Source organism: Puntigrus tetrazona, chromosome 9 (genome assembly GCF_018831695.1).
Source record: "Puntigrus tetrazona isolate hp1 chromosome 9, ASM1883169v1, whole genome shotgun sequence".
In the NCBI taxonomy this organism is placed as follows: Eukaryota; Metazoa; Chordata; class Actinopteri; order Cypriniformes; family Cyprinidae; genus Puntigrus; species Puntigrus tetrazona.
In genome coordinates this window covers 13139352-13158854 of record NC_056707.1, presented here as the reverse complement: position 1 = coordinate 13158854, position 19503 = coordinate 13139352, and the positions used below count along the sequence as shown (strand labels likewise).

Here is a 19503-nt window from a genome sequence, read left to right as displayed (position 1 = left end):
CTGGCAAACGATATTGGGATGTGAAGAGACTTTTAGTTAGTATAACATCAAATGTTTTTGAACCAAATCTCCTATCCTGCTTTTAAAGCTGCGCTCTGGAGGTTTTGCCTCTTGGTCGCTGTCTCTGTTTGAATTATCATTTTTAGTTTCAGAGGTACTTTAACGTTACTGTAATTCTAACTTAATGTTACTATTATTCACGGTTTTAAACATGAATTGATTGATACTGGTATGGATATATGGATAAATTAGCAATTGTTAACCGACTGAATCCTATTATAAAGTTTTATTGGAATCTATAATGTCTGGGTTATTTACAGTCTTTCACTGGTAAAGACAAATTATTAATTATTTGCTGTATATTAGTCTTGCGTTAAATGCGATTTCCAAGCTATGCAATTTGCGCTTTGATATAAACCGATATGGGAGTGTTATGTTATACCTTGAAACGCAAATAAAAGTCATTAATATGTTGCAGCGCCTCCCAGCAGACCTATAACACTTTATTTTAGCCTCCCTGCATTAGGTTGGTCTGGATTGATCAGTGCGTGCACATGTGATGTGAAGCTGTAACCACAGAGCTGTGTTTTGTGTGAAGACAGATGTGTTCCCCAGCAGTCGCCACCCCGCCGCTCTCGCGCTGCCTCCAGCTCCGGAGCGCCTTATAACTGCTTTATTACCACCGCCGCGTGCGCTGCGGGGACGGACCGGACCGGGTGGTCACGTCCACGGGGAAACCCAACGCCGTTTTCTGGTATAATTACAGAGATCGAGTCTTCAGTAGCGTGAGGTTAGACAGATCGCGCTGTAATCCAGGACGCTATAGCTCATCTCTCAACCTGTGCCGAAGGGAACTGTCCCCTCAGTCGTGATTTCTGCTTCGGCTAAGCGACAAAAATCTCGCCTTCAGTGGATGAAGAGGCCCTGGACATAACGACGCTTCGCTGCCAAAGAGGAAAGAGCGATATTATTAGCGCACGTTATTCGCCGCGGATTTTGTTGGCGTTTCCATGGACACATCACGTCGATGCGCAGGTACGCGGTTACACAATGTACTGTGTTTTGACGCGTGCTGCATGCAGCCGATGTGTTAAAACGGACGCGTTTTGTGATTCAGCAGTTTTAATGCCCCGTTACGTCTCGGGATCGACTTTCGTTCGCGTATCGTGTCTTGTAGGTGTAACAGCGGTGCGCTAGCGGGGGCTGACTCGGACGTTCAGAAACGCACACGCGCCGACGAAGGCTTATGTTAATGCAGCATGCTGATTCTCCGCAGATCGCGGCGCGCGAACGCATGACGGAGGGAATTCCCCGCGTTACCCGATAGGGCTGCATGCGACGCGTGTCGTGAGAAAAGCCGTCACGGCTCTGTGGGATCCGTGCGCGCGCTGGGCTTTACCTGCAGATAAAAAAAAAAAAAAACAGTAAAAACTTAACGTGAGGAATCTGCTGGATCGCACCTAGTGGCTCGAGAGGAGATCGAACTAATATGACGTAATACACGCTTCTGCTGAGTAATAGAAATATGACTTTTTTTGTATTATTGGGTTTTTTAGACAACATTGACCGACGTTAAATAAAAGTCCCGGCAAATGAATAACATTATAAATAAATATTAAGAGGCCGTTAAAATGAAACTGGGTGGGAGATTAAGCTTTATTTCAGACACAATAGAGGCTATGCTTCCATTAGATGCATACTACAAGTTTGTTAGAGAGTCTTCTTTCATTCCAAATGAACCCTAACAAACCTAAATCGTAAGGATATGCAACAGTACGCTGATCTCACATTTTCTCACATACAGTCAAAAAACACTGTAGGTCAGCAATGCACACTTTTAGTAGTTTATTTATTATTATTATTATTATGAACTTACCATAAGATTTCAACATGAACGTACCACACGGCTGCAATATTGTAATAAGTGTCATATAGCTTACTGTGTGGTAGCTGCTTACATAAGATTAAGAAGGCTATTAATACAAATGGCGATAGAAATCCCTTTAAATAGTCAGCTCCCTGAAAGTCACTGCATAATTTGCACGCTAATTTTGATATCCTTATTACTGATGCTGCAGTACTCCCCCAGTTATTCTATATTCATAATGCTGCATCACATTTTCATTTAGCAGAGAGATGGGTGAGATGTGAGGGAAAGCAGGAGGTGGCAGAATGAATGTTTGATCACATTATCCATTATTCGTGACTTATGAGAAAGACCCCTTGTAGTTCATTGCCTTTTTCCGGGAATTATTCCCTGCAACAGTTGCGAGAAACCACTAAGGTTATCAAAACCTTTACAAATGATACGCTTTTTTTGGAAGTGATTCTGGAAGAAAATATTTATCAGTCGTTCAGAAGTTAATTGGTACGTCTGTGTTGAGCAGACCTGAGATGACACCTTAAAAGCCGGCAAAACGTGTCAAACGGTCAATAGGGTGTAGTTGCACGCTTGTGCGTGCTGAATGTGTTTGGTCTATAGAGAGTGGAACAGCAACGCTCCTGTGCCATTCTCTGTGCCAGCTTCCCAAGGTGCCCGTTATGTCAAGAAGCAAAGACTGCAGTAACCTCCGCTCGTGCACAGAGAGGTTCCTGTAGTCATAGCAAACACTGCATTTATGCATAGGTGAACGGACCTCACTTACTATTTAATGGGCTGTAAGATCAGGTGTCATCCGCATGCAAACACTGCAGAAACTCTCGGTGCTGACATCACCTCCTGTAACGCACTCATACACACATGCACGCTCGCTCAAGCAGTTTTCAGACATGCAATACACTGTTAATCTGCAGTGTAAGACTTCTAATCTAAAATGTTGCAAAAAGAAGGATGGCTGAGCTGGAATGTGTTTAAAAAAAAAGATGCTGCTAAGTGTATAGAAATTGCATCCACTATTCCCCTCATAAGATCTATTTTTACCTGAGGTTCCTTTCGGAGATCTGTCAGTTGGTCATGAGAGGCATATTTTAATAAAGAAAACGGTTAAGTTGATTATTAGATGCCATATGATGTGTGTAGAGCACAAAACAAATGCAAATAATATATTATGGCTTACCTCTAGTATTTTTTTTATGATGAAATTCTTTCATTTGTCTGTATAGCTGCTTATTTAGAAAGTCTTGGGTGCATTGAGCAGTTGAATGAGATGAGTTTTATCCATGGGCTACACACAAAGCTACTACGTGACCAGAGTAGACTATGAAGAGTATGATTCATGATCAGATAACTCTTATGAGCTGATTCTTTTCAGGGAATCTAAAACCAAACAGTATAGTATTCTAATCATAAACATATGACTGCTATGAACTGGTTCGTTTGACAAATAGTCCAAAAGACTTTGCAGTTTAGTGGTCACTGGCTGACATTGAAATTGTTTACTAAATGAGTAAATCTTAAACTAAAATTAAAAATAAATCTGAAAAATATATAAATAACATGCTAAACTGCAAGTTATCATTACCCTTAGTGATGTAATCGACATGTGTGTATAAGGCTTATGAAACCAGTGTTATATAATAACTGTTCACATGAAACTGTATTTGAGTATTTTCTCTTTATTGAACTTTCTCTTTCCTTGTTCCTTTCTCTCTCTCTCTCTCTCTCTCTGTCATTTTCCTTACCATTTCCCATATCTTTTTTCTATTCCTCACTCCTTTTCATTAGATTGAAAAGACCCTTAGTGCAGAGACTATCTAAACTAAAGTTATATTATTTTTGCTCATTGTGTATTCTTAGACAGAATGTGTTCTTCTCTTAGGACCTGAGAAGGGTTGTGTTTGCTAGCTGGCTCCCACTGACCAATCAATGGAAATAACTGAGCTCTTTTAGATTCATTAAAGATTAATTAAAGATTATTCTCGAATCGTTAAGGTCAATAGCCATTACCATTGCCAAAGTGCTCTAGCAGACGACAGGCCTGTTTGGTCCTTCACCTGTATGTCCAGACAATTACAGGTCAGCCCAGGTCTGATCCAGGATTCAGGTCAGGGTTCTCCATCGCTCCGGCTTCTTCCTCCTTCTTCATCCGGTCCATAGACGTGCTCCCACACAGTTGCCACCATTCGCCCCTCTCTCGCCACAGCAGTTCTCCCGTCCAGGCCCCGCTCCGGCCCGGCGTCAGGCATGGCGCCTCAGGGGCGGGATCACCTGGCCACACGGGAGTCTGCAGGTCGTAGACGGAGCCCAAATGTGCGGCACACGCTCAGCCCAGAGAATCTTCGGAGCTTAGCCGAGCGCGGTGGAGCCGAGCAGGCTGGAGTTGGACTCCCCAGAGCCAACAGCGATACGGACCTGGTCAGTTCTCAAGGGCGATCATCACTCACAGCGTCTACTTTAGAGTTCACTCTGGGCCGGGGCCAGAACTTGGTCATCACATGGGATATCAAGGAAGAGGTGGATGCTACAGACTGGATTGGCATGTACCACATAGGTAAGAACTGGGATTTGGTCGAGTCGTATTATATGAATTTAAATGAATTATGTCATGTACACTAGATAACTAGAGTTGTGTCACATTATTGAAATTTCACAGTTGAAAATGTTCAATGTTTATTGTGAATAGTTATAGAAAACTTTCTATTAATGTTGTCCTTATTATTAAGCAGATTATAGTGACACTCAGTAACCACATATTTAATCATATTTATGTGTGAAATACATAACTTAAAGTGCTACAAACACAACACCACCAGTCCAAATACAAAATATATATATAGTATACAAGGAATGAAACAAAGCAATTCATCCTGAGAAGGCAGTTACATAAAAAGTTGTGCCCTACAAGAAATTACTCACAAAGTTAAAGCTGCAACAGAGATGTGATGTCATACAAGTAGAATTTAAATGAAAAGCATCAGGACTCTTCCATACATGCTTTTGATCATGTTTTCTAGAAAATGAGACACAGATCCATTCACCCTCTGTGCCCTTCAGTCCTCCTCCTTAAACACTAAGATCACAAATCCTCACTGTCATGTAAAAATATGAGACCGGAGCAAAGTGATACATCTGGGCACAAAGCCACTAACCATTGAATTGAAGGCCTGCAAAACTTTACCTGCACAAGGGTCTTATCCCTAAGGGGCTCTAAGTTTCGACAACTAAGCAGACATTCAGTAATGGCTTCTATGTAATCTGCCCTACATTTTTCAATAGCAGATGACTAATGCTGTGTAATGTAATTTACACAGCCACTGTAGAATCTATATTGCTTGTGAAATTTGTCATCATTACGGGGTGCTGTTTTGCTAATTGGGTTTATTTTGCTCTCTGTACCACCAGTTCGCCAGATAAAAATAAATAAACAGGTGGCATGACCCGAATGGATTCGGAAAGATGCAGACACACAAATACAGATGCAGTTATTCATTTATTTATTTTTCAGATGAAACCTGTCCGTCAAATATGTGGGACTGCAAGAACCGTGGGGTTAACGGGACACAGTGTGGTCAGATCGTCTGGAGGCTGGAGGCAGGGCCGTACTTCCTTGAAGGTGAGTGACACTGCAGCCAACAGCTGACCTCCACCTTGATCTTATAAAATATTTAATGGACTAGGGGGTTAGACGGGAGTTTTTTGAGATGGCATTCTCTTGTTTTACATTCTTAATGTGCAGAATTCAGCTTGAAATATTGTTCTTTTTTGGTATAAAATATGCTGTCTCTACAAATATGATGGGCAGATATGTTATGCTGGCACTTTTCTGGTTATCTCTTCTAGCTGAGACAAGGATCTGTTTTAAGTACTATCACGGAGTAAGCGGTGCGTTGAGAGCCACAACTCCGTGCATCACAGTCAAGAACCCCAGAGGCTCGGTCAGTTTGAGTGTGTCAGTGTGTGCGCACTTTTGATATCATTATAGCTCACAAAAACACTAGGTATATATATATTATATATATGAGGTCAGTAAGATTTTAAAATACTGTACTGTGGCAGTTTTGTTTGCTACAGGCCAGAATATGATTGGTAAAGGTCATGCAGTACATGAAGTGCTAAATGCTTGTTTGACTGCATCCTCACATGTGTTTGGAGGTCGGACATTTCTCAGTTCCCATAAGCGCTGGCCATTTATCATTTCGCTGGATGAATATAGGGAACTCAGTCATATAGATATGGGAATTTCTTCCCTGCTGTAAGTCTGGGTTTATCATATAAGAAGGCTGGATGTATGTCGTCTCTCATATCAGTCTATTTTCCAGGTTGAAGGTCAAGGTGAAGGACAGCAGGCTTCAGACAGCAGCCGAAAATTGGTCAGCTTTACCCTATCAGGTGCGTTTTTTCACTCGTAAGAGACGGAAGGCAATGATCAAATGATGATGTATGCTCTTCAAATAACTGTTAGTGACTTATAATGCTGTTATCACACTGGCAGATTTATTCAGGCTGTTTTTATTGCTAATTGGACTGTTGTTTGTTTTAGATATCCGAGCTGTGGGGCTGAAGAAGGGGATGTTTTTTAATCCAGACCCTTATTTGAAGATGAGCATTCATCCTGGCAAACGAAGTTGCTTTCCGACATTTTCTCATCATGGCCAAGAGAGACGATCTGGCATTACAACTAACACTACTAATCCTGTGTGGCATGGAGAGGTGACACATACACACACACACACACACACAAAGAGAAACAAACTGTCTAATGTAATGCATGAAAATTTAGACACATTCACTGGCAAATAAACAAGTGCTAAACATTTCAGACCAAGATGCATTTTTTCCCCTTTCTCTCTCTGTTTTTCCATCTAGAAACACACTTTTGTGGCTCTTATGACAGATGTCTTAGTGATTGAGGTTAAAGACAAGTTTGCTAAAAGTCGACCAATTATTAAGCGCTTTCTGGGTCAACTGAACATCCCGGTGCAGATGCTGCTGGAGAGACACGCATCAGGGTGAGCAGCAAGGCAGCATCTGAAGAAACACTGCTATTATAATATAACACTATAATATAACACAAAATAACTAGATCAATAATGTACTACTGTACACAAATTTGGGGTTGAGAAGATTGTTTAAATATTTTTGAAGAAAATTCTTATGCTCACTAAGAAAAAAAACAGTAATATTGTGAGATTATTACTTATTAAAGTTATTAAACTTTCTGTTTTTGTATTTTAATATATTTTAAAATGTAATTGTATTTTTTTTCATTCAAAATGCATTTTTTAAATGATATAATTTTGTTTTGTATTAAAGACATTTGTATGTTAAGAAATATTTTGCTGTTCTTTTAAACTTTAACTTTTCATCAAAGAATCTTAAGTTAAGAAATAAAAACATCATCTACCACAAAAATATTAAGCAGAACCACTGTTTTCAACTGTTTTTAGTATTTATACTGAAATTACACTTATATTACAGTATTACACTTTATATTACAACATTACAGTTTATCTGTATTTCATTAAATAAATACAACCTTGGTGAGCATAAGAGGCTTTTTTTCAAGAACATTAACAAAATCTTACTAAATCTAATCTTTACAACAGCACTCAATGTGTGTAAATAAACATGTGTGCTTATATGGCTTTAGGAACCAGTCACTGAGCTTCTCTCTATGTCGTCGTTTGCCCACTGATCATGTGAGTGGTCAGATGCACTTTAAAGTGGATGTCACATCCATGGGCCAAGATGGTAAGGGATCACATACACATTTATGCTGACTGAGCTGTTAATTTTTTTATGTTTTTGTAATGTTTTTACCTCATTCTCATAGACGTTTCCCCTGAGACGATTCTGGGTGCAGCCGCCCTCAATGGAGCTCCTGGAACCCCTTCAGATGATGAAGAGCTGCCCCATCCTCTCCCTGTCCCATCAGCAGGACCTTCCCCCACCGGCTCCCTGGGGTCCCATAGAAATGGGGAAGGGAGCAGCCTTCCCTCCCCAGACACAGAGATGTACGGTACCACCCTGGACGATGAAGCCCCTTCTTCACCTGACCCGCTCCAGGTTTCTTTCAGTGAGCAGCTTGATGCCATTGATGCACCTAAGGGCCCGGGAGATAGGCCTTTTGGGGCAGCTTCTCCCAAACTACGATCCAGCTTTCCCACAAATACCCGCCTCAGCTCTATGTTGCATATCGACTCAGATGAAGATGAAGAAAGATCTGCTGCTACGGAGGCTACACTGCCTACATTTAATGGTGCTTCAAGGACTCAAAGCACCCCCCCAAAACCACCAATAACAGAACCTGTGTTTGAAAGAACTGTAGAGGAGCCTCCAGAAGAGGCTGGCCTGGAGTCTGAAATAGCGACTTTGAATATTGGAACAGAGGTGGTTCCTGAGCCAGAGGTCGGGCCGAGTTCAGTGGCCCCTGAGGTGGAAACCGCCAGTCTGATAGAGAGGCAAGAGGAAGAGGAGGAGGAAGTGGAAGTAGAGGAAGAGGAAGAGGGGCTGGCACCAAGTGAGGAGCTGGCAACTGAAGTTGATATCTCTTCAATGGCATCTGACTGCTGCCCAGGCCTTGTGTCTGCTTCTCAGGTCAGTTGGAGGTTTACTGAACGAAGACTTTTTAATTTAAGTGGGTCAATGACAATTAAGAATGTCTACAGTCTTTTAAAAGTGTCCAGACCTTTTACAAATCTAGTTTAAATCATTAGACATCATTAAAGCATAAAAAATATTATAAAAAAATACTTAAATTTGAAAAAAGTACTTAAAATAAAATCTCAATAAATTATAAATATAAGCATAAAAACAAAAAACTAATATAAATCACTACATAGCAAAAATACTAAAACCTGAATAAAATTAAAATGAAAACTGAACACATATAAAAGCACATATTTATACTATGTTCAAAATAAGTCGCTCCACTTACTAGATTTGTTTCCACGAATTTGATTCTTTTAACTAATATTTATTGTTGAGTATGCTTCAGTTTAATCACCCTTTAATTTTTTACATGTATAACCTAAAATATCAAAATTCATAACTTAACAATGGTATTATGAGTAGAAACAGAAATGTATGAATAGATTTGTATGCACTTTTGACACAGGTTCTTCTGGGGAAAGGTAATCTTTCTCTTCGAACTTTTATAGGAGGCAGAACAGGGGGCAGAGGCTGCTATTGACCCAGGGGGAGAAGATCTTTCAGATGATCCCCCCACAACTTACGAGGTTGCTGAAGAAACTGTTCCAAACAATGAGCTAGAGAGGGTTGCCCCAAAACCAGAACCATCAGCCAACGAGGAAGAGGAATGTGAAGATGTGACTGAGGACACAATGTCCAGAAGATGGAGTCTAGAAGCCACAGCCGGTGTGTCACAGGAGGATGAAGAAGAGGAGGAGTTAATGCCATCAGTGGATGGAGAATCTGTGGATTCTGAGACCTTCATTACTGAGACAGAATCAGAATTAGGTATTCTCAGACTCACTGAGCTGCCCTTCGCTTGACAATTCTTTTAAGATGGAAAAAGAATCAAATATGAGTTTCGAATAGATCCTAATGCTTCATGTAAAATATTGTAGGTGTCCCTCAAATCAACGGAGATCAGCTTGTTCGTTCTCTCCCGTCTGTAAGACAAGACATCCACCGATACCAGCGTGTGGACGAGCCCTTACCTCCCAGTGAGTGTGTGTATGTGTTTCTGGACGTCTGCATGTGCTTCCGTGTCTTGTGTGTAAATGCGTTGGTTATGTGGTGTTTGTGAAGATACTTTCACCAAATTACTGAATGTCCTTGACATCTTAATCAGGTAATATCACACTTTACTCTCTTTTTAATCACACTTTTTAAATTCCCACCTTTCTTTCTATAGACTGGGAGGCTCGTATTGACAGTCATGGCCGTATCTTCTTTGTGGATCATGTGAACCGCACCACCACATGGCAGAGACCCACTGGCCCACCTGCTCCTCAGGGTCTGACCCGCTCCAGCTCCATACTGCAGATGGAGCAACTCAACCGCAGGTTAGATAATTAACTTAATTAACTTAATTTTCACATTTCATATTACAGAGCTGAAAATTGAACTTAGTACTAAATGAACAGAATATTGTCGTGTTTTTGTCAATAAATTTAAAACATAAGAACGTTTGAAGTCTTAGGAAGTTCTTAAAAGCAAAAAATGCTAGCTGTGGAGATGTCACATATACCTTTGAAAGCAAAATTCAGCATGGAAAACTCACTCATATCAGTAGGAATCCTGATATTTCATGAGAGGGATATGTGAAAAGAAAGATTTCCAAGCATGGATTTTACATAGATTTGTGTGATTTCTGTATTTTTTCTTTGCCAGGTATCAGAGTATTCGTAGAACAATGACCAGTGAAAGGTCTGAGGAACAAAGAGTGGATGATCCTCCGTCTGAAGAGACAGAACTGCTGCCCCACTCCAGTGGTAAGCTGTCAATCAAAGTGCGAACTACAGATGACGGTGTTTGGGAAAGTAAATGATCACTATGCTGAGATAAATGTAAAACGGTGTAATGTGGGTAAAATAATAGGAATTTGTTCACTCTGTGCTTGTTGATGTGTCTGTTCTCGTGTAGAGTACCGAAGGGACGGCATTATGGGTCAAGCCAACTCACGTTCTCGTCTGGCTTTGCTGCTTCAGTCTCCTGGTGCAAAGTTCCTCTCCAGTCCAGACTTTTTCTCTGTTCTGCATTCTAATCCTGTGAGCTAAAGCACAAAGAGACACAGATATCAGTGCTTTACACACACACCTCAAAATAAGTCATTGATAAATCAAATAGCCAGCGTTATTTCAAAGCTACAGAGCACCATACATAACACGTGGCAGGAGAAATAAAAGAATGTGCCACAAATTAACAACATATATAATATAATATAATATAATATAATATAATATAATATAATATAATATGATATAATATATGTTTATCTACACTGTAAACTGTTTTCCTCTATTACATAGTTTTAAATTTTTTTTGTTGGGACTTCTAATAGATTTTTATGCATACATTTCATATTCAAATTTTTCCTTCGTTCGGTAACTAACTCTTGTTGCAAAATGTTGCTAATTTGCTATTTTTTCATAACTTGCATCATATTTTATATGAGAGAAAATGTAAAATAAAATAAGTATCACAAAATAATAACTTGTATCACTGGCATATTGCAAATAGTAACTGTCAACTATCCATGTCAGGCCATAATATCAAAATATTTAATTGCTCAGTTATATGACTGGCCCCAATCAAGTATTATATGAGCTGTACAATAATTTTCAGATTTTTTTTCTTTTAGAGTGCCTATCGCATGTTCACAAGTAACACGTGTCTGAAGCACATGATCAGTAAAGTTCGACGGGACGTCCAACACTTCGAACGGTACCAGCACAACCGGGACCTTGTCAACTTCCTCAATCTGTTCTCCAACAAGCAGCTGGAGCTGCCACGAGGCTGGGAGATGAAACACGACCACACTGGGAAGGTGTGTGTTTGTTTGTTTCTCCCTCTGGAACTGTCCATCTGTTTTTTTCTTAGGGGCCTCTAAGACCTGCATATGACTAGTCTGACAGGACAAACTGTACAGACAGAAACTGAAAGATGAGTTTTGGGTGCTCATGTACGCCCATCTGGTGGTCTTCCTAATGCCTTAATTAGTGTCTCTGACAGGAACAAGTAACAGATGCTTGTCTTATTTATTCTAATCGGCCTGTCCGTTCTGTAAACTTCTGCTGATGTTTCACAGACGGTTCTTTGCTCACACTCTCTGTCTATGTGTTTATGCACCACAGCCCTTCTTTGTGGATCATAACTGTCGTGCCACAACATTTATTGACCCACGGCTGCCCTTACAGAACTCCCGGTCCAGCGGCCTGCTGGCTCACCGACAGCACCTGTCCCGCCAGCGCAGCCACAGCGCAGGAGAGGTGAGAACTAGTTCTGTGTACACTACTGATAGACATTTCTGAACATCTTTCATCCTGTCAGTTGTCTTCCTTTTTCTGTCGCTTCCCTGTCCAAAGTGAAATCTTATTGCACCTGGACGTGTTTTTGTTTTGTCTGCGCTGTAGTTTCTTTAACTATAATACTAAATTAATACTAATTTAATTTAATCCAGAAATGCATTCTTGACCATATCGCTACACCTAAAACCTATCGCTAAACTTAACATTACCCATGAGTAATGTCTAAAATCAGAGGAAATAATAGATGAATGACAGTGATGTACAAGCACCAAACACTGACTGTAAACATAAAATTCACAAAAACTATAAACTGATTCTTCAAATCTGATTGGTTAATCACAATGTTGTCACACTTGTTAAAAACAACTTCTGTTTTAAAAAACCTAAATGGGCTATTGTCATAAGAACTATACACTGAAATCTGTTACTCTCATGAGCCTCCCCTCATGTTTCAGGTAGCAGATGACTCTCGCTCTCCGAGTCCTCCTGTCCAGGGCCGGTCATCAAGAAACAGTCAGTATCAGGACTTGGTGCCTGTAGGTGAGTGTGCACTTGCGTGTTTACAAAGTGTGCACACACTGACATATCATAACACACATTTGTGTTTTTACAGCTTATAATGAGAAGATTGTTGCCTTTCTGAGACAACCCAACATTTTTGAGATTCTGCAAGAAAGACAGCCAGAGCTTGTGAGAAACCACTCCCTTAGGTACATTTTTCTACAGTTTTCTGTTTCAACAACAGGTGTCGGCAGAGTGCAGAAGTTCTTACTGTATTTTTAAGAGATTGTTCTACAGTTATGTACAGTTTTCATTATATAATAAGTGATTTCTAAAATATGTCTCGTGTTTTAGAGAGAAGGTTCAATTCATCCGCAATGAGGGGCCAACTGGGTTGGCCCGCCTGTCTAGTGATGCAGACCTTGTTATGTTGCTTAGGTAAGTGTGTGTGGCATTTGCATCATATTAAGTACTCCTGAACATATGCCTGCCTGTTTCCCTTTGCTTGAGATACGCATGCATTAGTTGACTGTGTACAGTACACCACCGTTCAAATGTTTGGGGTCAGTAAGATTTTTCTGAATAAAATACATTTATTCAACAAGGATACACTGAACCGATCAAAAGAGAAAACACAGAGATGAACTTATAGTAAATATAAGAAATTATGATTTCAAATTCATGCTGTTTTTTTTTTTACTTTCTTTTCGAGGAGTCCTAATAAAATGTATGACAGCTTCCACAAAATTTTAATCAGCAAAGCTACAACTTCAAATAAACCATGATGACAATAAAAATGTTCAATGAGTATCAGTATTTCTGAATGAAAATTCAGATTTGCCTAAAATTTTAATGCTATTTTATAAAATTACTGTTTGTATTGTAGTTTTGGTCAACCCCAATCAACCCCAAATTTTGAATGGTAGAGTATATGTATATATAAAAAAAGCTGTGTAGATATTTTATGATGGCCTGACTTTGTACACCTAGCTCAGATTAGAAAACACACACCTGTTACCTGGCCCTCTCTCCTTGCAGTCTGTTTGAAGAGGAAGTGATGTCTTATGTGCCGCCCAATGCCTTACTGCTCTCCAGCTACTGTCATGCCTCCCCACAGAGCTCCCCTGGTGAGACGTCACATGACCCGGACTCACGTTTTAACAAATATTTCCCTGTCTTCCCCCTTTTCCTGCTTTGTATCCTCCATTACAAGACTAAATAGAGACTAAATAATGACAGTGGAAGACCCTGTGGACTAATCTGTATGTTTACCTGATCATGCATGCATTTAAAACAGTTATTCTGATTGTGATATATTTTGATCTTAATTGTTAAAAGAGCCTTGCACTGTGGTAGGTTGCCAAGGTAGGTTTCAACCCACTTTTCATTCCAGCTATTCACGTCTTCTCTTGCTCACAGGAACTCCACGAGCCAATGCTCGAGCCCCTGCACCCTACAAGCGGGATTTTGAGGCCAAATTAAGAAGCTTTTACCGCAAAATGGAAACCAAGGGCTACGGTCAGGGGCCAGGAAAAGTGAAGTAAGCTCCATCTTCAAAAACTTTTGATAATTCTCCATCAGCAACAAGTATCCGATAAACACCAGTTAATTGTTTGGTTGAAAGAACTGAAATACTATCCAATGGAGTCTAATAGCTGAAATAAGAAAAATATATTGATAAACTTAAGTTTACATGTCTACTAAGAAATTAACATTGTAAGCATTAAATAACTAGTCTTTGTTCTAGATCTTTAGATCACTCAATATGGTATGGTAAACTGTCAGCACTAAATATGAAGCCACTTATATATGTATATATATGATTAAATAAATCTGTCCTTCTCTGGATTATCTGGTTTATTGTGTCCTGATGTGGTTTTACTTACCTTTCTAGGTTAATAATCAGAAGAGACCACCTGCTGGAGGACGCTTTCAACCAGATCATGTGTTATTCTCGCAAAGACCTCCAGAGAAGCAGGCTTTATGTCAGCTTTGTTGGAGAAGAAGGGTTGGTATTATTGAGTTAATTTAAGTGATGTTTATGCATTACAAGAAGTGCTTATTTCATATAGACGTCAAAGCTAACTCATAATTGTAGCCATAATTTAAATTAAGACGCCCCCTTTAGTTCATTTTACATTTTGTAACCTAAACCACATGACAATATTCTTACATTTATTTGTGCATTGATTGGAAATTTTCAGTGCATTATATATAGCCATCTGTTTTTCTTCAGGCTGGACTATAGTGGTCCATCGAGAGAGTTCTTCTTCCTGGTTTCCCGTGAGCTCTTTAACCCATACTATGGACTATTTGAATACTCAGCTAATGACACTTACACTGTGCAGATCAGCCCCATGTCAGCCTTTGTGGATAACCATCATGAATGGTAATCAGTCAATGGATAGATAAATTGAAGTTTAGAACAAATGTCTAAAGGGTGTATATATATATTTAATAATCTTAGGTTCCGGTTCAGTGGACGTATTTTGGGGCTTGCTCTAATTCATCAGTACCTTTTGGATGCATTCTTCACCCGTCCCTTCTACAAAGGCCTTCTTCGCATGTGAGTCTTCACTTTGAGCACATGTAAAATCAGTGTATTTCTGTCACTTAATATATATCTCTCTGCAGTCCGTGTGATTTGAGTGATCTAGAGTTTTTGGATGAGGAGTTCCATCAGAGTCTTCAGTGGATGAAGGACAATGACATTGAGGATATGTTAGACCTCACCTTTACTGTCAATGAGGAGGTGTTTGGACAGGTACTAATGGCTTATGAGTGTGTGTTGGCTGAAAGCATCAGTATGTTTGGAGGACTAATCTGGGATTTAGCTAATCTCTTAATATTTGATGGTAAATATTTCTACATTTACATCTAGAGAACCTCTAAACCCCCAAAAGAGTAACATATCCGCAACAGTGTTATTTTTTAATAATACCCTGTTATAGTATGTATTCATATAGTATTACTTTTTATTTTTAATTGTAATTGTATGTGCTTTTGCTATTTTATTGTCTATTCAGCATATATATATATATATATATATATATATATATATATATATCCCACCCCCACTTCCTATCTACTCTATAATAAATGTGTATATAAATGTATAAATGTGGATTGGCATGCATGGCTGGATTGTCACCACAATTTTCACCACAGAAATAGCAATGCACGCTAACAAAATAAATATAATATTTTTTTAAAATTAGGTGGACTTTAACAATGGAATTCGCACTTGGAAAGTTATAAGAACAAAATTATATCTGCAAATTTTGTACTGACCAGTACAAGCTTCTTTAAAAAAACTATTACTTAGCCAAGGTTATTTTAAAATATATAATATGAGAGTGAACTAGAGGTTTCATTATTTCAGATTACAGAGCGTGAGCTGAAGCCAGGTGGATCTGGCATCCCTGTGTCAGACAAGAACAAGAAAGAGTACATCGAACGCATGGTGAAGTGGCGGATTGAGAGAGGTGTGGCCCAGCAGACAGAGAGTCTCGTGAGAGGATTCTACGAGGTATGTCATCTGAGTCCGTGAATATTAATGACTCAAGTTTTAGTTCTGCTTGATCTGAGACCATATGACTTCACAGGTGGTTGACGTCCGCCTCGTCTCTGTGTTTGATGCCCGAGAGCTGGAGCTGGTCATTGCTGGGACAGCAGAGATCGACCTAGCCGATTGGAGAAGCAATACAGAGTACAGAGGAGGTATTTGGCTGGAAAGGAAGATTCAAGCGTTGATTTACACCAGGATATTATAATGTGTATATTACAGCAGGATATCATAATATAATGTTATCTCTGCAGGTTACCATGATAACCACATAGTGATTCGATGGTTCTGGGCTGCAGTGGAGCGTTTCAACAACGAACAGAGGCTACGACTCCTTCAGGTACACCCAGATCTCACAAACAGAATGGGTCTCATATACTACCATTTAAAAATGTGAAGTTATTGTTTTTAAAGAAATCGATACTTTAGACTAGCAAAGATGCATTCGATTTACCAGAAGTGACAGTAATCCCATTTAAAATCTTTACATATTAGATTGATTTCTAAAGGACAATGTGACACTGAAGACTGGAGTAATGGCTTCTCAAAATTCTCATATTTTTTGTTAAATATATACATGTATGTGTTTGTATTTATACATAGATAATAAATATACACAGTATACACAAATATATTATGTAAAGAAAAGCAATGATTACTCGTTTGATAGCACTAAGAAAACAGTTATTAAGTTGTTCTAATATTTGACAATATTACAGTTTTTTTTGTAGTGCATTGGTGAGCATAAGAGACTTCTCTTAAGAGATTGCCTTATGAAAGAATCTTACTCACTCAGTAAGATCAGTGGAATTAGTTGAGTCAACATGTGTTTTTTTCAGTTTGTTACAGGCACTTCCAGCGTTCCCTATGAGGGTTTTGCCTCTCTGCGGGGCAGCAACGGCCCACGTCGATTCTGCGTGGAGAAATGGGGCAAAGTAACCTCCCTACCCCGGTATTTCTGAGCTTTTAAAAAGTCTCACGCAAGGATAGAAAAATTACTTTTATGCGTTAATTAACACTGATTATCAATCAGCTAACGCCACGTTGTCTTTATATGTTTGTGTAGGGCTCACACCTGCTTTAACCGCTTGGATCTCCCTCCCTACCCCTCCTTCTCCATGCTCTACGAGAAGATGCTCACTGCTGTGGAGGAGACCAGCACCTTTGGTCTGGAGTGAGCTCCCATCACAGCAAAAGTGCTACTGATTTTTTCCTTTCTTTCCCAGTTCTCCACAACCTGGCTGTCCATACAGGCTTCATTCTCATCCCTCATTCTTCCCTAAAACCTTGGTAACCCGGAGTCTTATATAATTGTTTCGTCGAAGTCTACGGAACTGGAATATTTGCCACCAAATGACTGACTGGGCATGTGCCAACTCCTGCTCTATACTGTATGGAATCAAAATCCTGTGATGACTGCGTTCAAATCCTCAAACAAAAACAGACTTACACATTCACAGAAATCAGAGCTGGAGTCTTGATCATCTGGTTTTGGTTTGTCTGTCTGGATCAGTACATTTTGATCTATGCTGTAGGGTTTTGCCTTTTGTTCTTGAATGAGCTGCTTTTTAAGTCCAAAGATGTTTCATCAATGTAGTCACTCTATTTCGTATCTGTAAGGTTTGAAGAAAAAAACTTGTGATAGTTTTTGCCGCAGAGCTTTGTCGTGGAGATATGATGTCAGTTAAGACCAACTTTTTTGGTTTCAGAGGATTCACTTCGGCGGGCTTGGTTTTGAGAGGTCTGCTTCTGGACCTGTATGATACTGATCTTGGCTGCAGCTCTGAAAACACATTCTTTTTTTTTTTTCCATCTTTAAAGAGAATGAAAACACACAAAACAGCATGCACACTCTCTTATAGAGATTCTTGCACCAAATGTAGTGGTTGTAGAATAGCAACCTGAACGTCCTAGGTTCAAACCGTGAACTAGAAATTTCCTCTATCACCTCTTGTGCCCTTGAGCAAGACATTCAGCAGACTGTTCCAGGGGACTGTAAATGTAGTAATTCACTTTGGTTGGTTGACACGGATTAACTAAAAAACACCAACACTTTGTTACATGCACACATTTTTTAATCCACTTCTACTTTTATGCAACCCACAAATGTTACTAAAAACTATGAATGTATAAACACTGATCACCGTGTGCAATATGTGCACCAGATTTTTGTGTATCAGGAAGGGTAGATTTGTTCTTAGAGTCCATCACAAGGAGACCTATTGCTCTAAACTGTGGAGACAGACACAAACAGTGGCCTTGAAATTATCTTTAATAAATGTATAGTTGGGTATAGTTAATAACATGGTGATGTGTGCGGTCCACTGGAGTAACTTAAACCCAGGGCTGCAGTGGTTGAAACCAGTAAAAAAGGTGAGAACAAGCTTCTTCTGCTATAATGAATAAAGGAAAATGACAGGAAAAAAACAAAGAAAAAAGATGAGAAGAGCTGTTTAACATGTGTAGGGAGCAGCGAGCCAAAATGAAACACCCTTGCACAAGTGGTATGCAGTGTTTTGGAAATATGACATAGTAATGGAACAATCTCTGAGCAGAAATTTCCATTTAATGAACCACAGATAGAAGCTCAACACTGAGATAAAGGATGAAAAGGTCCTCATTTTTGGGTGACAAGTTGCACCCCTCGTTTACAGACATGTAGTTTCTTTCTGTGGACCCTTTCCCAAGCCCTCACACACACACACACACACACACACACACACACACACAATCAGCAATACACGGAAATCACACATTCACACCATACATGCTGATCTGGCCAAAGCACGGATCCTAGGATATGGATTTGTCTTAAAACAGCTCCTTTCTCTATGTAATTGATCTTTGGATAAAATACTGCATGCAGGGTCAAAGAAGCAGTACCTGAGTTTGACCCTTAGATGGCGTTGTGTCATAGCTTGATATTGCATGCTGGAATTAGTGAAACAACACGAGTCCAGATTAGCTTAATTTGCATGAGAAGTTGCTGTTAATCAGGGGTGGGATGGGATTGGGGACAAAAATAAATAAAGAAAAATCACTTCCATACTTTTCATACTTCATCTGCGCTGTTATTTAAACTTTATGGGTCACTGATCGTGCAAAATGACGCTGATGAAAGAGCCATCACTTGAAACCAGTTGGTGAAAATGTGAACCTGCATGCGTTCCATGATGTGTCCATATTTGTATATAGCTGTAATATATGTACGTCAGTCTTGTCCTGTGTTTAAATTATATTTTGCACTGAATGTACCAGAGATCTGAGTCATAGTCTGGTCTCTTTTGGTGTTTGTCTTTGTGATTTGTGACTGCTTTCGTTTGTTAATTCTGGTATTTTCCCCTGACACAGGTACTGGCAGATTTGAAATGTGTTGTCAGAGCCTATCTTTCTGCTAGGCCAATCAAACTCCTTGAGTTTCTATAGTCCAAAGTCCAGTACTTCAGTTGTCTGTTGTAGTGACAAGAAAACCTAAAGACCTACAAAAAGTTATAGCTGTTCTGCATCTGACAGTACTACAACGTGCTAAACAGATAAGCAGAAACCGAAGAAACTAAACTAAA

At 39.5% G+C, this 19503-nt stretch overlaps 1 protein-coding gene across 1 annotated transcript; it reads left to right on the top strand.

Annotated features, from left to right (window-relative positions):
* The first annotated feature begins 552 nt into the window (after nucleotides 1-552).
* On the top strand, nucleotides 553-19199 carry hecw2a (HECT, C2 and WW domain containing E3 ubiquitin protein ligase 2a). Its single transcript, XM_043249646.1, has 30 exons — nucleotides 553-1035; nucleotides 3665-4430; nucleotides 5385-5492; nucleotides 5720-5814; nucleotides 6199-6268; nucleotides 6420-6589; nucleotides 6746-6888; nucleotides 7530-7630; nucleotides 7713-8476; nucleotides 9040-9358; nucleotides 9469-9567; nucleotides 9759-9909; nucleotides 10238-10338; nucleotides 10490-10614; nucleotides 11208-11393; nucleotides 11701-11835; nucleotides 12330-12414; nucleotides 12488-12584; nucleotides 12730-12813; nucleotides 13414-13502; nucleotides 13795-13915; nucleotides 14270-14383; nucleotides 14612-14764; nucleotides 14843-14941; nucleotides 15010-15139; nucleotides 15758-15904; nucleotides 15981-16095; nucleotides 16195-16280; nucleotides 16780-16892; nucleotides 17007-19199. The coding sequence occupies exons 2-30, from the start codon at nucleotides 4124-4126 to the stop codon at nucleotides 17116-17118; spliced, it is 4419 nt and encodes a 1472-aa protein (XP_043105581.1). The 5' UTR covers nucleotides 553-1035; nucleotides 3665-4123; the 3' UTR covers nucleotides 17119-19199.
* The last annotated feature ends 304 nt before the right edge of the window (nucleotides 19200-19503 follow it).

Excerpts from the sequence above, each read along its gene's own strand:
- hecw2a (XM_043249646.1), top strand. The coding sequence starts at position 4,124 with ATGGCGCCTCAGGGGCGGGATCACCTGGCCACACGGGAGTCTGCAGGT. Across the intron at positions 9,568-9,758 it reads GGACGAGCCCTTACCTCCCA|ACTGGGAGGCTCGTATTGAC; the intron begins GTGAGTGTGTGT and ends TTCTTTCTATAG. Across the intron at positions 12,585-12,729 it reads GTGAGAAACCACTCCCTTAG|AGAGAAGGTTCAATTCATCC; the intron begins GTACATTTTTCT and ends CTCGTGTTTTAG.